At 45.7% G+C, this 18,707-nt stretch overlaps 1 protein-coding gene across 1 annotated transcript in view; it reads left to right on the top strand.

Annotated features, from left to right (window-relative positions):
* Positions 1-18,707, top strand: part of LOC311245451 (zinc finger protein aebp2-like) — a gene marked incomplete at its 3' end in the record, with an annotated part of 89,374 nt that overhangs the window by 67,681 nt on the left and 2,986 nt on the right. The window contains 3 exon segments of the mRNA XM_084335293.1: positions 17,468-17,541; positions 17,544-17,561; positions 17,564-17,579. Of these exon segments, the coding sequence (XP_084191419.1) occupies positions 17,468-17,541; positions 17,544-17,561; positions 17,564-17,579 (108 nt within the window).

The following is an 18,707-nucleotide window of genomic DNA, read 5'->3' as shown; positions in this document are numbered from 1 at the left end:
ATATCTTATCTTATCAACCAGAGTGGATAAATTAATTAACGTTACAGAAAAAAAAGAACTATCCAAGAGATTCGAACTGGGGACCATATGGTCCACAGGCAGGGCACTAACCAGTTGAGCTGACGTTTCTGGTCATGTGACATCTGGTCTTAATCACTGGTTAAGCTTGACGACTCTTTCGAAGTTGGTTAAGGTTAGAGTTTGTCTTAGAGCAGGGCGATAAACTCTAACCTTAACCAACTTCGAAAGAGTCGCCAAGCTTAACCAGTGATAGAACTAGCTAGCTAGCAGGCTGTTAGAGGCAGAAATAGGCATAACGCGATTGGCGCAGAGAGAAACGTCAGTGGCCAATCAGATCGCGGAACCCGAACGCGGAACTGCAACTCTGTTGGTAAAAGACTACACGCGGCAAGGCGAGCAACACAAACGCATTTAGCAAAATTCACATATCGCTCCATAACGCAATTTCCAGGATCACTCTGAAACTATACAATATTCACCATGGGATAACACGCAAATGTATACATGAAAAAATACTATTTTTTTTACATGTTGGACGAGGGATAGTTACTGTCAAATTAGCCATAGTATTGTCTCCATAGCTAGAATATAGATATAGCCCTGCAAACATGGTGACGCACAGTGAAAATCCCTATCTTTTAAAGCGTGGCCCATTGACTACAAGGATGGATAAAAAAGCTGGCGCTGAAAGTGTTAATATATCCAATTCTCCTTATGCATATGTTGGGTCATATACCTCTCCATAGTGTCTCTGCATATATATATGTATCTTTAAAAAAAAATCTATATAGTTCTGGGTCACCTGGATCTTCTCAGCAGTGACGGGGTTCCTCTGAACCGTCCCTACCACTACTCCATCTCCTCATTGTCCGAGTGTGGTCCCTCTTGTCGATCTCCTTCTGCTCCTTGCACAGGGGGTGCGTTGGGTCTGTTTCTGGTGCGTTTGGTCTGTTACAACCGTCATACCACAGGCCTGTCTTGCTTCCTTCACCTTTAGGATGGCTCCTCGGATAAAGCCTGTTTGTCCTTTCCCCCAATAACAATATGCTCTCACCTCTCTGTATTCCTCCCGCTTTTTGACCAGGGATGGGGCGAGGTCTTGGTATATTCTCACCTGGAATTTTCCGTGGGTCAGCACTCGTTTTGTTATCCAGATGGGATAACAGGACGTATACTTAAGTCCTGTGCTAACCAGCTAGCCCCTGTGTTCACCACCATATTTAATCTATCTCTGGCTGAATCCGTGGTACCTGCCTGCTTCAAGGTGTCCACTATAATCCCGGTACCAAAGAAATCCTCCCCAACAGGTCTCAATGACTACAGACCGGTGGCACTCACCTCTGTGGCCATGAAATGTTTTGAGAGGCTGGTTAAGGATCACATTTGTGCCTCCCTCCCCAGTGATATGGACCCTATGCAATTTGCATACAGGCCAAACCGGTCCACTGATGATGCGGTCTCCCAAGTACTGCACAGCGCCCTCTCTCACCTAGACCGCCAGAAGGGGAGCTATGTGAGACTGTTGTTCATTGACTACAGCTCAGCGTTCAACACCATAGTCCCCACCAGACTGGTGGACAAGCTGATCGAGCTGGGTCTGAGCTCCGCTCTGAGCGCCTGGATACTGGACTTTCTGAGTGAAAGGCCCCAGGCGGTCAGGGTGGGGGGTCAATTCTCCAACACCATCACCCTGAGTATCGGGTCCCCCCAGGGCTGTGTCCTGCTGTATTCACTATACACACATGACTGTGTGGCCAAGTTCAGCTCCAACTCCATAGTGAAGTTTGCGGTTTGAAGGTTGAGGTACTGGAACGCTGGTGCCAGGACAACAGCCTGCTCCTGAACATTTGTAAAACCAAGGAGCTGATCGTGGATTTTAGGAGAAAACAGCAGGGGACACACACACCACTGAGGATAAACGGGGCTACCGTGGACAGGGTGTGAGCAGCTTCAAGTACCTGGGGGTCCACATCTCAGAGGATCTGACATGGACAACACACATAGACTCAGTCGTAAAAAAGGCGAAGCAGCGCCTCTACCACCTGAGACAGTTAAGGAAGTTCAGAGTATCGGGGAAGATACTCCAGTCCTTCTACTCCGGAGCTGTAGAGAGCATCCTGACTGGAAACATCACTGCCTGGTATGGAAACAGCACGGCACAGGACAAGAAGGCCCTACAGAGAGTGGTACGCTCAGCCGAGCGTACTACGGGTATTGCACTACCACCCCTGCAGGTCCTATATAACAAGAGGTGCAAATCCAGAGCCTGCAGAATAATGAAAGACCCTTACCACCCCAACAACAGCCTGTTCAAGCTGCTGCGGTCAGGCAAACGCCTGCGAACACCAGCAACTAGGACAGAGAGACTTCGGCTCAGCTTCTTCCCCCAGGCCATCAGAGCCTTGAACACTGAACTCTCCACACACATGAGCACACACACAACACACACAATGTACACGCTCACACACTAGCAGCCACTTTAACATGAACACACACACTCATGCTGCACACGCTCACACTTATGGTCACTTTACAAAATGAAAGGTCACTTTAAAAAATAGTATAACTTGAGATTGTATAATATAGCATTGTATAGCAGTGTACATAAAGACCCAGTGCCTCATCCGTAGCTAACAGTGTATTGCACTATCACAGGACCTAGCATGTCTTACCATGCTCTTGTAAAAACTCATGTACATATACCGATATGCCCTACTTTGATTACTTGTATTATTGCACAAATGTCATTTGCATCCTATTGGATTCTTACTATTGTATTATTGTATTATGCACAATCGTTGCGGGCAAGACCCCCCGTATTTCACTGTATACTTGTATGCCGTGACAAATAAAACTCTTGACTTGACTTGGCAATGTCCAGTATTGTTTCTTTGTCTTGTAGGTTGGAGAATATCACTAAGCTGTCTTTTTCCGGTCCCGTTTTCGCCATTTTTATTTTTGGCAGGAGCACCTCTGAACACTGCCTCCAATTTGGGATTTTTAGCGAAGACTCCCTCTCCCGCTCCCGCTATCTCTCCGAAAAAGTTTGAATAGTACTTTGTCAACGTCCCTCTTGGCCCCTTTGGGTCCTGTTCTTGTGGTATGCCAATCACCCTCAGATTTTTCCGTTTAGCATAGTTAATCATATTCTCCATGTGTTCCTCCATCTCTTTATTGTCAGCTCAGAGCTCTTGGCATTCCTTCTCCCAATGGTCTTGGTCCGTGGCTCTGCTATTCAACGAGGCTTCTCTCTCCATGTCTTCTCTCTTGCTCTCCCATCCTCGTCTCTAGGTTAGCCACAGTAGCTTCCCATTTCTCCATCTTGTTATCGACCACTTCACCTATCTTCTTTTCCCAGCTCGTCAATAAAGTTTCGGTTTGTCTCGCTATCTCTTCTTCCAACTGTGTAAACGTCTCAATTATCTGTTTGTCTCTCTTTTCTCCCTCTTCTGCCAAGACTGAGCGCATGGCCTCCATTGTCATAGCCATTCCCCCTCCGTTATTATTAGCCTTAGCACCCGTTACGTCTTCCCCTGCGTGTACCTCTCTGCTTGGCTTAACTTTACTTGCTAGCTGTTGTTTCTTGATGCTCGTTGTTGTTAGCTTCTTGCTATCCATCCCTATGCCCAGAGTCTCTGGGATGGAGCTTTGTCTCTGTTGATTGGAGCATCTGTTTATTTCCGACTTCTTATCCCCTTCTCCTCCTGTCTCAGAGTTTATCATCTTATTTTCTCGATAGAGTAGTCTTGTAAATGTTTTCCCCTTTGCTATTCCTGGGAGGAATTAGAACTTAAAACAGTTTATTAGATAGCTTAGCCTTTTAGCACCGGGAGCATATAGTGCGAGCTGCTTACTGCACAGCCGCCATCTTGAAGTCCGTCCCCGCTCAGACTTGATTAGCTCAGCCCAGTCCTCGCTAACCAAAAGTACAACCAGAATCGGCCCAGTGGAGGCGGACCGAGCATCAGTAAAGCCCAGTCCAGTTGGACGTGCAGGGCTGGGTCTCTGTGCTAATGAGACGGGCCTCTTCACACAGAGAGCTTCTAAAGACACAAGGATCCTTCCTCAGCAGGGTTATGGCCCTGGAGGAAAAGCTCCCACCACACACACACACACACACACACACACACCACACTTCCACCGCCCGCACCCCTTCTAAAGATGATCAGAGAGGGAGAAGAGAGAGGAGGAGGAGGAGGAGGAGGAGGAGGAGGAGAGGGAAATTGGGGCAGGAGAGAAGAGAGAGAGAAAAAAAATAGTCAAAGAAGGGGATGAGATAAAGGGATGGTAGATCCGGAGAGCGGAGGACAAGAGAGCCGGGATGATGCAAGATAAAGGAGACCGCAACTGACAGCTTCCGATGAGCACACCGCCACCCATCCACGCTCACACACACACTCAAACCTCTCTGGCACTTCACCCCCCCCCCCCCCCCCCCCTCTCTCTCTGTCTCTCTCCTTTCTCCCCCCTCTCCTCCACGGGCTGTAGTCTCTCCCTTGGCCCACGTGTGGGAGCTCAGCCGTGTGCAGAAAGAGAGAGAGAGAGACACAGTGCACAGACGAGGGAAAAACTCCTTTTGGATTATCCCCATCACGGAGTGAGAGATGGAGATGGATGGAGAGACACAATGAGAGACGGGGAGAGAGAGAGAGGAGGAATGGATGAGAGAAAGAGGTCAGGCGGAGAGTAGTGAGGAGTGAAAGGGGGGGGGACGGAGACAGAGCCGGTGGAAGAGAATACATTAGAAGTTAAAGAGATGGAGAGTTAAAGTGATATACAAACTAGGGATGGGAATCTTGACACGTTTAATTCATGATTCATCTTTAAGTTATGTAACCGCGTAACGGACTAGATTGGAAATTGGCCATATTCACACGGCAGCCATTTTTCTCTTATGTTGTGCTCAGGATTGGATTCCCTTCCACCCTGGAAAGGAATAAATAAATAGATTGTTTATTTGTCCTCAGGGGGAAATTATTTTCCACAATAGGTGCGTGCGTACATAACAGACAGAATTATACAAAATATAGGATTTACAGGAACACTTAATTACAGGGGTCACACAGCAGAGACAAAGACATGGATTGACACTCAGAATCCCACCCTGAGCATGACATAAGTGCAAAATGGCCACTGTATGGTCAGTTGGAACAAAAATGCTATAAAAGAAAGATATATAGAAGAAGAAAAATAACGAATTGACTGTTATTTTATTGTGTTTATTACTGTTGTTGTTATTGTGGTATGACCTCGGTACAACTTATATGGCAGATGATGATGAGGAGGATGATGACTTATGTTAAATTATTTACCTGTATGTTAACTATATGTGAAATGAAAAATGTATAATAATATTAATGAGTGACGTTACTGACTCATACTTTTGCCAGGCTGTAGATGATTGTTCTGGCACTGGTCATTAATACAAATTTAAAAAGAGAGAGAGAGAAGTATTATCCTCCGACAGCTCAGGGGGATTATAGCTTGTATTTGGTACTGTGTGTGTGTGTGTCCACACACGTGCATCTGATTAGTGATTCTGTGTTCCAATTCCAAATGTGTGTGTTTTGGAACATTAACAAATGTCTATTGTGTGTGTGTGTGAGAGAGAGAGAGAGAGAGATAGAGAGAGAGAGAGACAATGCGCTTGTAATGGATGGCCAAGTTAATGTTTAATATTGACTCAGTTTGCTGGCTTTTTATCTAAGAGGCAATCTAGTGGTCATTTAACCAGAGCCACATAGTTCCATCATGTGTTATGACCCTTAATACTCACTGTGTGGGGGTGTGTGTATGTGTGTGTGTGTGTTTGCCTCTGTTGTCCACAGTGTGATTATGGGCAGTCGTGTTCATTAATGCTGGAGCAACTCATTCCCATTCTGACTGACACTCATTAACGCCATTGGATTAATGAATAACTGATTAACAGGGCCATTCTGAAAAATATCCCACTGGCAGACCACTGCTGTTTGAGAGAGAGACCTCCAGAAGACCATTGCTGTACAGGTCTTCATGGGTCCAAAATGTTGTGCCCAAACCCAAAAATACCCCGAAATGTACTTCCCGGAACTGGGCCGGTCTATTATTCAAATCTGAGACCCGGATCCACGCAGGCCCAGTAAATGCCAGACCCAAACCCGGTCTCCACACCGGTTTTACAGTTGCTTGCTGTTACAAGTTGTAAAAACAGAACTTTTGACCGTGACACATATAATCCGTCCAATCCTTGCAAAGAAAGTTGGTAATAAAAAATAAATCCAATTTTTTTTGTTTTTCTTGTTGCTGATTGAAACAGCATGGTTAAACTACTCATTATGTCGGGCTTACGTCCACTTGCTGTCACGGGTGACATAATCATTCCAAAACATTCAAGATGTTGTTGCATGTAGCATAACGATAACGTTAGTATGTTAACGATTGATTGTTGCCACGACTGTTATGCTATGATCTGTGCTGCTGTATTGTAGACCGACCTCTGCCCTCTGACCCTTCACCTCCTGAGCAGAGTCTCATACGTCCTACAATTATATATACGATCGTTCAGTGCCATCTTGTGGCAAAATATGCACTACAATAGGAGCAGGATAACTCAACAAACTCTGACTTACGGGGTCTTCTCCGTTCCACTCGGGTATCACACATAATGATAAACCCGCCCGGGACTTGCAGTAATAGAACGTGACCCAATTGACCTTCAGAGATTCATCCACGCCTTCATTTCATCTAGATTAGACTACTGCAACTCCCTCTATATAGGCATTAACCAGTCTTCCCTGTCCCGCTTACAACTGGTACAAAACGCTGCTGCCAGACTGTTGACCGGAACCCGCAAGAGAGACCACATCACCCCTGTCCTTGCCTCCCTTCATTGGCTCCCAGTACGCTACAGGATAGATTTTAAGGTTCTCCTATTTGTTTTTAAAGCCCTTAATGGTCGCCCCCCCTCCTACATCTCAGACCTCCTATCCCCCTATTCCAACACCAGGTCCCTCAGGTCAGCCGATCAGAGGCTCCTGACAGTCCGGAGGTCTAACCTCAAGCTCAGGGGGGGCCGTGCCTTTGCTATCGCAGCCCCTGAACTGTGGAACAGCATCCCCACCTCCATTAGGCTCGCCCCCTCGATAGATGTCTTCAAATCGAGGCTCAAAACCCACTTCTACCTACTAGCCTTTCCCGTTCACTGACTCATGCCCTGTTTTCCTATGTGTTTGCCTGTGTGCCCTCCCATAAAACGGAGTGTGATTCTTGTCTTTATGTATCTATGTGTACCTACCCTCTGTACAGCACTTTGGTTGACACGCGTCATGTGAAATGTGCTATATAAATAAATCTGATTGATTGATTGATTGATTGATTGATTGACCATAATAAAACATGCACCCTAACCCGTACGGGTCCTAGGGTTCGGGTAGACCCGTGAAAACCTTTAGTCTGGTCTAGACTGCATGGCTGGACAGATGAGTCCCCCATACACACTCTTTACTTCTAATAATAAACAGCATAATACCAGCCCAGTCTCAGACAGTTCAAGGTTTCAAACCCACTGGATCTAATCTCACCGTTTGCAATACAGAAGAAACCATGCAGTGTCTGCCGTGCGCCAAGTCATTTCCTGTCACCAGCGCTACAGTAAAGCATTGATCAGCCATACAGTCTAATTACACCACGGATTTCCTCAAAGGTGAAATCCACCCTAAAATGTCATTCACATGTGGTGTTTGTTTTAATACTGTACAGCTAGGTTTCAATGTGTGAATAGGAACACGTCTCTCTCCTGAAGCCGGACACCAGAGAGAAAAGACTAGAGCGGTGATGTCATCAAGAGACTAACCCTGGAGCTGCTCCATAGAGGGTGAATAGTGGAACAACTCCTAGGACAGTAGCCATAGTGGCTTTACTGGGATATGGGTACTTAAAGGATAACTCCACTTTTTTTTTAAATTAGCTTATTTAACATCTTCCCTGGAGTTAGACAAGAAGATGCATACCTTTTTTGTCTCTGTGCGTGCATTTTAGCTTTGGGAATAGACGCTCCGTTAGCATAGCTTAGCTTCATCACTGGAAGTGGGGGAGGACAGTAGCCTTACAGTGCCTTACAGTGTATTGCAAGGTCTGACATTGACCAAACTTGATATGCATGACCTTGGTGGGCTCTAGGTCAACTCCTGAAAAGGGGGTCAATGTCAGACTTTGCAATCAAAAGTTAGGGGGCTAATAACCCTTGCCATAATTTCAGTGCGCCCCTAACTTTTGATTGCAAGGTCTGACATTGACCCCCTTTTCAGGAGTTGACCTAGAGCCCACCAAGGTCATGCATATCAAGTTTGGTCAATGTCAGACCTTGCAATACACTGTAAGGCACTGTAAGGCTACTGTCCTCCCCCACTTCCAGTGATGAAGCTAAGCTATGCTAACGGAGCGTCTATTCCCAAAGCTAAAATGCACGCACAGAGACAAAAAAGGTATGCATCTTCTTGTCTAACTCCAGGGAAGATGTTAAATAAGCTAATTTAAAAAAAAAGTGGAGTTATCCTTTAAGTTATTTCTGATTCAGGTCTACATTTAGACAAATTCATTTGGATGTAATGGCTCAAAATACAAATGATGTGAGCCCACAAAGTCGGCCATTAGTTCATTGTCAATGAAGCAACTCCAAAACACCCATCACTTGATGTCGTCACCAAGTCTCGAGGCTCTTGATCTCCAGCGTAGGGAGACACTTAGTGTCTATGTTTATAGGTATCGACTGTCCCAAGATCATTAGAAGATCACAGATCGTAGAAGATAGAAGATCACAGATCGTAGAAGATTAGAAGCACAGTGTAAATTCTGTTTTAGGGTGGATTTTTCCTTTTAACTAACGAGACTTCACCCACTCCCTCCACGAGGGAGATGATGCAACATAAGGAAAATTACAAGAGCTTTACTATACATGTACACCAATATACTATATGAGGGCATATGGATGCATTTCTCCTTAGGCTCCTACAGTACCCGTATGTAACTATGCACATTATCACAGCTGGGAGATATGGGCAAAATATGATATCACAGTATTTCTCATATTTTTTTTACAGCATAATGATATTTTACTGTATTTGTTTTTTCCAGTACAAATTACAGTGACATTAAAAAATATGTATATATATTTAATTGTCATGCTGCTGTTTCATTCAATTTTTTTTTTTATTTTAATTCGTTTTTTTCCCCTTCAAAATATTTGTTATTCTGCAGTAAGGAACAATTTTGATCATCTTAAAAAAATACCTGTATCCGTTTACAATTTCTACATATCGTTGACTGTACAGTAAAAATCATACCTCTCTGCATGGATCCGTGATGGTTAACATTCAGTATACCTTCCAGCCCCACACAGTATGCTGCTGTTTAACCGGCACGCTGCTTATTGCTCCACCACTGGGAGCTACAAGGCTGGAGAGACAGACATATTGGGAGGGGAATGGGCTCCGCTCTGGCAAGCAACCCCAGAAGCTGTCCCCGAGGAGGCCTCACTCACAATATACATTTCTGCCTCATAAAGACGCCAGCCAAATAACAGTTAGTCTTTATTTTGCTTGGTGTGACTGACTAGCTGACTGACCGACTGGCTGACTGATTGACTGGCTGGCTGACTGACTGGTTGGTGTCTGGTTTTCAGACAGGAAGGATGTGCAGGCTGTTTTTTTTTATGTGGCGCTATGCTGGTTAGTCTTTTGAAAAGACGAGGTGCCTTAAGCCTGTGGTTCTGGGTGGAGAGGTAGCGTGTGTGTTTGACACATCTGTGTAACATGCAGGCCCCCCCCAGTGCAGCTCTGCCGTGTGACTCTCATCCATCAGAGTTTAATAACTCATCAGCAGCACAACAACACACTCACTCTGACATGTTTACAGTGACACACACACACACATAGACACACACAGAGACATCAGCAGCACAACAACACACTCAAACTCTGACATGTTTACAGCGAGACTGGAGTGAGACACACACAGAGAGAACACGTGTTTACTATACATTTAACGCTCAGCAGATCCAGCTCCTCTGTACATGACAGTAACTCAAAGAATAACCCAAACCAAAAGTCTTGCTTTTGAAGGGGACTGTTTTTCGTCCTCCTGCCTCTCTCTCTCTCTCTCTCTCTCTCTCTCTCTCTCTCTCTCTCTCTCTCTCTCTCTCTCTCTCTCTCTCTCTCTCTCTCTCTTTGTCTCAGCCAAGTCCTCTACCATTAAAGGGGATAGATGTAGTTAAAGAACACAATGCATAACAATACATACATTTCTTCCTTTTTAAAGACATACGAGGAAGTGTAGAGTTCAGTTGGAGAGCTTTCAGCTGAGGAGTAGTTAGTCAGTATCAGAGGGGCCAGTCCATCTCTCTTCAACTGGGGGGGGGGTTGGCTATGGACTCTTGCCACTTTTTTCTTGTTCTCCGTTTAACCCCTAGAGATCCCCCTTAGACACAATTTTAGGGGGAGATTACAGGTCAACAGTAGATGCCACATAGAAATGGTATACATCATCTGAAAGCTGGGATTCGAGATGCAGCTCACCACTGTGTGTCAAGTTTTTCAAGTCATACATTTGTAATAAACATTGTGTTTTGGATAGGAGCCCTTTCAAACTTTTGAGTGTATAAAGGCTTAGAGCATTATCATGGCCCACTCCCAGGCTCAATTATGTCTCATAATGTGTTGCAGAAACCATTTGTTACACAGATTTGGTGCAAAATGTAACGTAATGTAACATTTTTGACCACTTGACAATTGATAAACACGGTAAGAAATGTAAATCCCTCCAAAATACCACATTAAGACACCCAAGACCTTAAGAAACTTGTGACCGAATCATACTGTGATTTGGTATCAAACGTTTGACATTTGGAGAAATCGAAGTGTTTTCCGGCAATTGGATGGTGGGCACTTCTGTTCTGAAAATTGCTCAGAAACCCCCCCCCTTATTGTCAACATACCTGGGAAAGCCATACATTCACAGAATGCACTATGTCTCTAGTTTGTGGTTCAAGTCAAGTGTTCCTTTAAAGGAACACGCCAACTTTTTGGGAAATTCGCTTATTTGCCATCTACCCTGGAGTTAGACAAGCAGATACATACCCGTTTCTTCTCTGCATGCATTAGGCTTAGGCTGCGGTTAGACTTTCGTTTCATTTTCTGGTGAGTTTCGCCGCAACGTATGGGTGGTGGGTCACACTTTCGTTTTGTCACCTGAGCACAGTGATGTAGTACACTGCCAAAGCAGTAGGTGGCAGTAGGTGGCGAACATGAAGGCAATTTTCAACCAATCAGAACTTTAATGTGCCAATACACTTCCTGCAAAGAAAATGTCAACAAGCGGGCGCCGCCATCTTTTGCCTATTTACCCAATGCAGCACTTCTTTTTCAGCAAAGTGTAATAAAAGTGCAATAAACAAAACGGATACATTCACTGTGTGTTCTGCCTCTCATTTTGTTGATGAAACAAAACTAACATAAACACAAGTGACAACCAAGAGCGGATAGTTTAGTCTCAAAAAAGATCGGTGACATTGTTAGCTACATTGTTAGCTGCATGCTAACGTGAATGGGATATGCCATTATAACAGTATAGCATTGTGGCTAGAAGCTAACGTTAGCTCACGCTAGTTAGCCAGCACCAAACTGATGATATCGGGAGCTGTCAGTAGCTAGATAACTTTAGAGACAACACCGTGTGTATTAAACAAAGGTGAATAGATGACTGGGCCATTTTGTTTAATGCTTGTTAAGATTGAAAGAGGAGCTTTGAGCTAACAGGGTCTGATAGCTAACGCTAGCTCATGTTAGCCAGTGGCAGTGCTCGTGCAATCGGTAATGCTAGCAGAATGAATGGATGTAAACTTTATTTAACATATTGCATAATGGGTACAATACAATACGGCTCAATACAAACAATTGTTAAGGGAATGCAGACTGTTGTAGCTTGGACTGGGGTCCTTATAACAATAACTTGACAACACATGGTAGCTGCAGCTATGGGACAGCTCTGTCCCAAACACACACAAACTCTGTTGTCACCGGAAGGGGCACGCAGATGGTATCTACTGCGCATGGGCGTTTTCGCAACAACGGCTTCGTGCAGATTACACGTCTGTTGTCGGCGAGTTTTGGCGCTACTCCAAAACGGAAAACACAATTTAGCGTTTTCAGTAGGGCCACAACGTATCCGCCAAAAAACGCATTTCTGTGTAAAAGGGACAGCAAACGTATTCAAAAACGTATAAAAACTAGCACAAAAACAGTGTGTGTAACAAGGGCCTTAGGGAACAGCTGCACTGTTAGCCTAGCTTAGCGTCATTCACTGGAAGTAGGTGTGCCAGTGTAGCCTAGTTCCCAACAGTCAGCCCCAATACACTCCAAATATAACTGAAAAACTTTCCTGTAACCATGTTGTGACCTGTGTATTTAAAAAAAAAACTGGGCTTTTGAGGTGATGAAATCACAGCGCCCAGGCAGCAGTGGTTCGGCAAAAAAGATTTCAGAGTATATATCTGCTTAGAAAACAGAAATGTCCATTTTATTTCTCCACGTGGTAAATACACAGGTCACAACATGTTTACAGGAAAGTTTTACAGTTGTATTTGTATTGTATTTCGTGACTGTTGGGAACTAGGCTACACTGGCACACCTACTTCCAGTGAATGACGCTAAGCTAGGCTAACGGTGTGGCTGTTCCCTAAGCCTAATGCATGCACAGAGAAGAAAGGGGTATGTATCTGCTTGTCTAACTCCAGGATAGATGGCAAATAAGCTAATTTCCCAAAAAGTTGGCGTGTTCCTTTAACCCCTTGGGGAAATGCAAGTGTCATAGCAGCATGGGTCAAGTAATAGTGATAACAGTAGTAGTAGTGAACAGTAGTGAGTGGCAGGATCAATCGGACAGTGGTAATAGTGATGATGGTATACTATACATGGTCCAAACTGTCGTAACACACTGCGCCAGAATCCGTGCAATGTTTATTATTAAGAGTCAGATAGTCCTAACAGTTCTCAAGTTCACCAGCCGTTAGCTCTCCAGTCCGTGCCCACGGTTGTGGTGCCTGATGGCTACTGGCACGAAAGATTGGCCAAGGCGGTTTGTTGTGTGTCATGGGGGGATAAGTCTATGGCTGGTGCTCCTCATATTGGCTAGCTGGGGTGGGAGGGGTTTTCCAGTATAGCAGCCAGCTTCTTCCTCGTCCTCCTCTCGGCCACCACCTCTAGTTTGACCAGTTCGACTTCCACTATGGAGCTGGCCCTCCTCACCAGCTTGTTCAGTTTGTTAGTGTCTCTTGAGTTGATGTTACCCCCCCCCCAACGGCAAAGTAGAGGACACTGACTACCACAGACTGGTGAAACATCTGCAGTAGCCAGCTACACACGTTGAAAGACCACCAGCTCCTTGGTCTTGCTGGTGTTGAGTTGGAGGTGGTTGCTGTCACACCACCCTACAAAGCTCTCCACCAGGGCTCTGTACTCGTCCACGTTGTCATCCAGTGTGTTGCTCACCAGAACACATGGCTGGCTGCCCTGCTGTCGGACGTGCTGTGGTCTGTTCATTGGTGAGGTAGTCAGTGATCCAGGCCACCCGGCTGTGGTCCAGACGCATCGCCGTGAGCTTCCCCACTAGCCGCAGAGGCTGGATAGTGTTAAAGGTGCTGGAGAAATCAAAGAACATGATGCTCACTGTGCGTATAGGCTCTGTGCAGCATGTCGATGATGGCGTCCTGCACTCCGATGTTTGCCTGGTATGCAAACTGCAGTTTGTTGTAAAGTTTCATGAGGCTGTGATTATCCAAGAGGTCACAATAGGTAATTTTATACATGTAAGGTCAAGTAATTTTCTTTTCTTTTTTAATAAAATAAAAACATGGTCTCACTACATTGAAATGGCTACTGTGGGGAATAACATCATCACACATGAAATCAATTGGGCTCACTGGATCCACATGAGCCTCAGCTTTCCAACCATATCCAATTTATGCAATTCCCAGACCATAGTATGCAGAGATATAGTCAAATATATTACTAGAATATGGCGAAAATAACACATTTGAGGTGAGAGGTCAAGAGACCTCTCTGAAAATGGCCATGTCAGTTTTTCCCCACACCAAAATGTTGCCTAACTTTGGAGCGTGATTTAGCCCCCTTCCTGACAAACATGACATGGGTTGGTACCAATGGATTCCTTAGTTTCCTATGATACCAGTATCTTCACTCTAGCTCTAAAACGGAGCTGCTGAAAGACCCTGCAGGTCTCTAAGGGTTAATAATAACAACAATAATAATATATTTGATTTGTAATGTGTTTTATAGTTGTGGAGCAAATCTTAAAGCGCTAAATTTAAATTTTTATTTATTACATTTTTTTTATCTTTTTCTCCGCCTGATTTTCTATGCTTTTCTCCCCGTCCCAATTTAGTCGTTATGCCAATTCCCCCCCCTCCCCTACCTGGTTGTTGTGCGCATGTTCCCCCTACTAGTCGGTACAATGGAACCCTGAAGTATCCGCACGCTTCCTCCGACACATGCGGAGACAGCCAGTGGCTCTCTTTTCACCTGGCAGCAAGGACTCTCATTGGTGAAGCGTAACGCGTGGGAGGTCACGCTGCCTTCACCACTTCCTGCCTTTCGCTGAGCATGTGCCCAGACCTGACCTGTAGGCGTCCACAACGCCAGATTCCCACCCACGATTTCCTCCTGCTAACTCAGCCAAACGAGTTAGTATGACGATCGGCCCAAGCCGCAGGCAATGCTGACTCCGGGAGTCGAGACCGCAGCCTCTTGCATTGGTGACGAGCGCAATCTCCGCTACACCACCCGACCACGCAATTGAGCATCTTATACCACTCTCTCCCACCACTTTAAGTCTATGGAGATGTTCACCTTCTTTGCAGGGCTATAACTTTTTAAATTGTATGCTAAATTGACATTACTATGGCCCATTCAACATCGATTATCTATTGTTCAGGATGTGGGAACGTTATACTTTTTCATTCATACATTCATACGAAGATACCGTCTAGAATATAAATATGTTTTTATCGTTTTCTGCAGTAATTCCTAGAACGTGAGATATAGGCATAAACGCATATATAGATTATCAACTGCCGTTTGTTGCCGATCCACGCTATATTAAAAATTTCAACTGTACATGATCCTAAACGTTATGACTTATCATGCGCGGATGGGGGGGGGGGGGGGGGGTCGTTTATAATTCCGTGATCGTCAGTAAATGCTTTATGTAGTATGGGTGATATATTGATCAGAGCGGTTTGCATTGATAATAATAAACAAACAGGCTGAAAGTAACGTCAGCGTCCTCTTACCGTTCGCCGATGAGACTGGAGGAGAAAGATCCCACTTATTTGACAGCGATCTCCTAAATCCATTTCCGGTTTGTATCATCATAATAAACGCCCAAATCGTATCAATTATTGCGTTATGGCAGCGATCGCTACACACGGACGTGTGTCTACAGTCACGCAACAATATGCGAGTGCCGACGCATTTGTCAGATGCACCGGGATCACAAGAGATCCACTTCCGGTTGCAACTCGCCGTTCATCACCAGGCGGCAGTATTGAAGCGTTGCAGAGTTGTGCATGCTCCCACTGCATCAGACCAGGCTCCGTGAGGGAATTATGAATAACATGGCGAAAAAATTAAATATCAAATCAAATCAAATTTATTTATAGGGCCCGACAACACACGTTAATGTCCCCATGGGCCGTACAGGTCTTCTTTAAACAAGTCAAGAAGAAACATAACAATAAGTCTAGAACAGAACAAGAACACCATAAGGTCCAAACATTTTAGATGAATGCAAATAAATGAAAGAATGCAAGCACTCCCAGACATACCCCACGCGAAGGTAAGGAAAAACTCACTAAAACCTAACAATAGGAAAAAGCTCCACAGGCAGTGGGATCTCAATAACGTCGTACGCCGTGGAATGGCAGAATTCGCATGAACTTGAAACACGTCGTAAGCCGTTTCCGGCGTGGGATGTGTTAACCCCCAAACACTTTTTTGCACCACATCGCCTGTATTTGTGCACACGCACGCACTCGTGCACACACACGCAAATACCCAGCAATGGCCCTGATTCACATCTGTGGTAATGAATAAATTGCTATTCATTAACTTTCTCAGCTACCTCTCCTTTTCTACCTCTCTCAATCGTTTTTCCTCTCTCTCTCTCTTTCCCTCTGTCTTTCCGTCTCTCCGCTCTCTCCTCTCTCTCTCTCTCTCTCTCTTTTGTTCTTCATGTCTGCGTGCACACAGTGCTGAATGTACAGCGTGTGAAGCGCTACCTGTGCACAGTCCCAGTGAATGGGCTGACTAGGCGTGTGAGTGAGTGATTTGGCTGGCTGGCTGCCGCCTGCTGCGTGTGTGTGTGTGCGCGCATGTGTGTGTATTCTGGGGGCTCCTGCGATGACGCACATGGTGACGGGGGGAATGCAGGAGGTGGGGAGGTGTCGGGGGGGGAGGGGGCGGGGGGTGCAGTTGACTCGCTAAGCTCTTTGTCTCTTGGCTTCTGCTCTGTACTGTACCTCCCACACCAGCGCTCGCACTCTGGGATCACTCTGCAGGTACAGCAGGGTGCAGTGCCAGTACACTATGCCTCGTGTGTGTGTGTGTGTGTGTGTGTGTGTGTGTGTGTGTGTGTGTGTGTGTGGTGTGTGTGTGTGTGTGTGTGTGTGTGTGTATCCTCCCTCTCTCATTCTCTCTCTCTTCTCTTTCTCTCTCCATCTCTCGTTTTTAGCACCCTTCAAAGAGGTGAAAGACTGTGAAGTTGTTTTTATTTGAGACGTGTCATGTGGTAGTTTCACCCCCCGCGCCCATGTGTGAATGTTAGAACATAGACACAGGCGTACACACACACACACACACACACACACACACACACACACACACACACACACCACTGTAACCTAGTTTAATTCCCTTTTATCTGGGCTGTCCACTCCAGCATCAACTGGTCATGCGGCACAGAGGTTACCTTGATAATTGTCTACATCAGAGGACAGTACACTTTGTCCTCTGGGTTGTGTGTGTGCGCACACATGTGTGTGTGTGTGTGTGTGTGTGTGTGTGTGTGTGTGTGTGTGTGTGTGTGTGTGTGTGTGTGCGTGTGTGTGTGTGTGTGTGTGTGTGTGTGTGTGTGTGTGTCAGGTCCCTGAGCTGTGGTCAAGGCCATGTTACTTATGGAAATGTACTCAATGTTCAGAGGAAGGTGTTAACATGTGCTCTGGACTCAATGAGGCTCTTTGTCCATCTCTCTCTCTCTCTCTCTCTCCCTCCTCCTCCATCCCTCCTTTTCTCTCCCTCTCTCTCGTGAGAGCCCATACCCTGAGCACATGTGTGTGTGTGTGTGTGTCTGTGTGTGTGTGTGTCTGTGTGTGTGCGCGCGCGTGTGTGTTGCCCTGCAGATTGCCTGACGTGTGGGTGAACGAGACAGAGAGGTCTCAACTGAAGACTAAGGTGGTGCACTTATCACAGCTACCGCGGACACGGCCGTGCTGCTCGACCGAACATCTACAGGTGCGCAACAGGACCATACTGGTACACACGCACACACACACACACACACATGCACGCACGCACACAGTCACGCACGCACACGTCACACACACACACACACATGCACGCACGCACACGTCACGCACGCACACGTCACACACACACACACACACACACACACACACACACACACACACACACACACACACACACACACACACACACACACACACACACACACACACACACACACACACATCTGATTAGATGTCAAATCAATGCCCACAGCCCATATGTCTGAAGATGGTCTGGTTACTTACTAGTGCAATGCAATTGTATTGTGTTGGTACCCGGTGATTAGGGACAGGTCCCTTAACTGGAAGGTCACAGGTTTGATTCCTCCCAATAGCCCAATGTGTCCGTCCCTGTCCGGGTGTTGAGCACGTGTTGACACTGAGCCGCCCCGGGCCCCCGGGTGAAACACCTTGCCTACAGTATGTGTTTCTCCAGCAAAGAAAACAATGACTAGCCTCACTGTAATATAATATGGCTACTGGAGTGAGTCATATTCCGCCCCCCAAAATCCCACTGAAGTGATTTCAAGCTCCCACTTAACCTCCATCCACCCCCCATGCGCACATGCAATACTGCAACTTTTTATGTGTGTGTGTGTGTGTGTGTGTGTGTGTGTGTGTGTGTGTGTGTGTGTGTGTGTGTGTGTGCGCGCTCCCATCTTTACGCAGTCCTGAGCACACTCCCACCAGGTGGCGCCAGCCCTCACCCTCACAATTGTTAGTTAGAAAGGAAGAGCTAAAAGAGGGCTGCGTGTTGGAAGAGGGAAAGCATCTCCACAGCACAGCCTGAACCTGCTTAAAGGACATGGGAGCCAGATAGCCTGGCTGCCCTGATTGGCAAGAAACTGGGAAATAATGTGGACCAGTCGTCTCTAGGTAGACATTCCATCAAAACATAAGCAGACATGAGCAATTCAGTTTGCCTTTTTATATCCTGTGTGTGCTATTCACACGTTAACTATACTACTGTATGTGGCTACTGTATTTGACTCCAACATTGGAGGAATTTGAAGAAGTGATACAATCTTCCACCTCACATCATTATTTTTCAAAATACACACGACCATGACTGAAA

Source organism: Notolepis coatsorum, assembly GCF_963971535.1.
Source record: "Notolepis coatsorum genome assembly, chromosome: 18".
NCBI classification, from domain to species: domain Eukaryota; kingdom Metazoa; phylum Chordata; class Actinopteri; order Aulopiformes; family Paralepididae; genus Notolepis; species Notolepis coatsorum.
The sequence above is the reverse complement of the archived record's forward strand: the minus strand, read 5'-3'. Positions and strand labels throughout refer to the sequence as shown.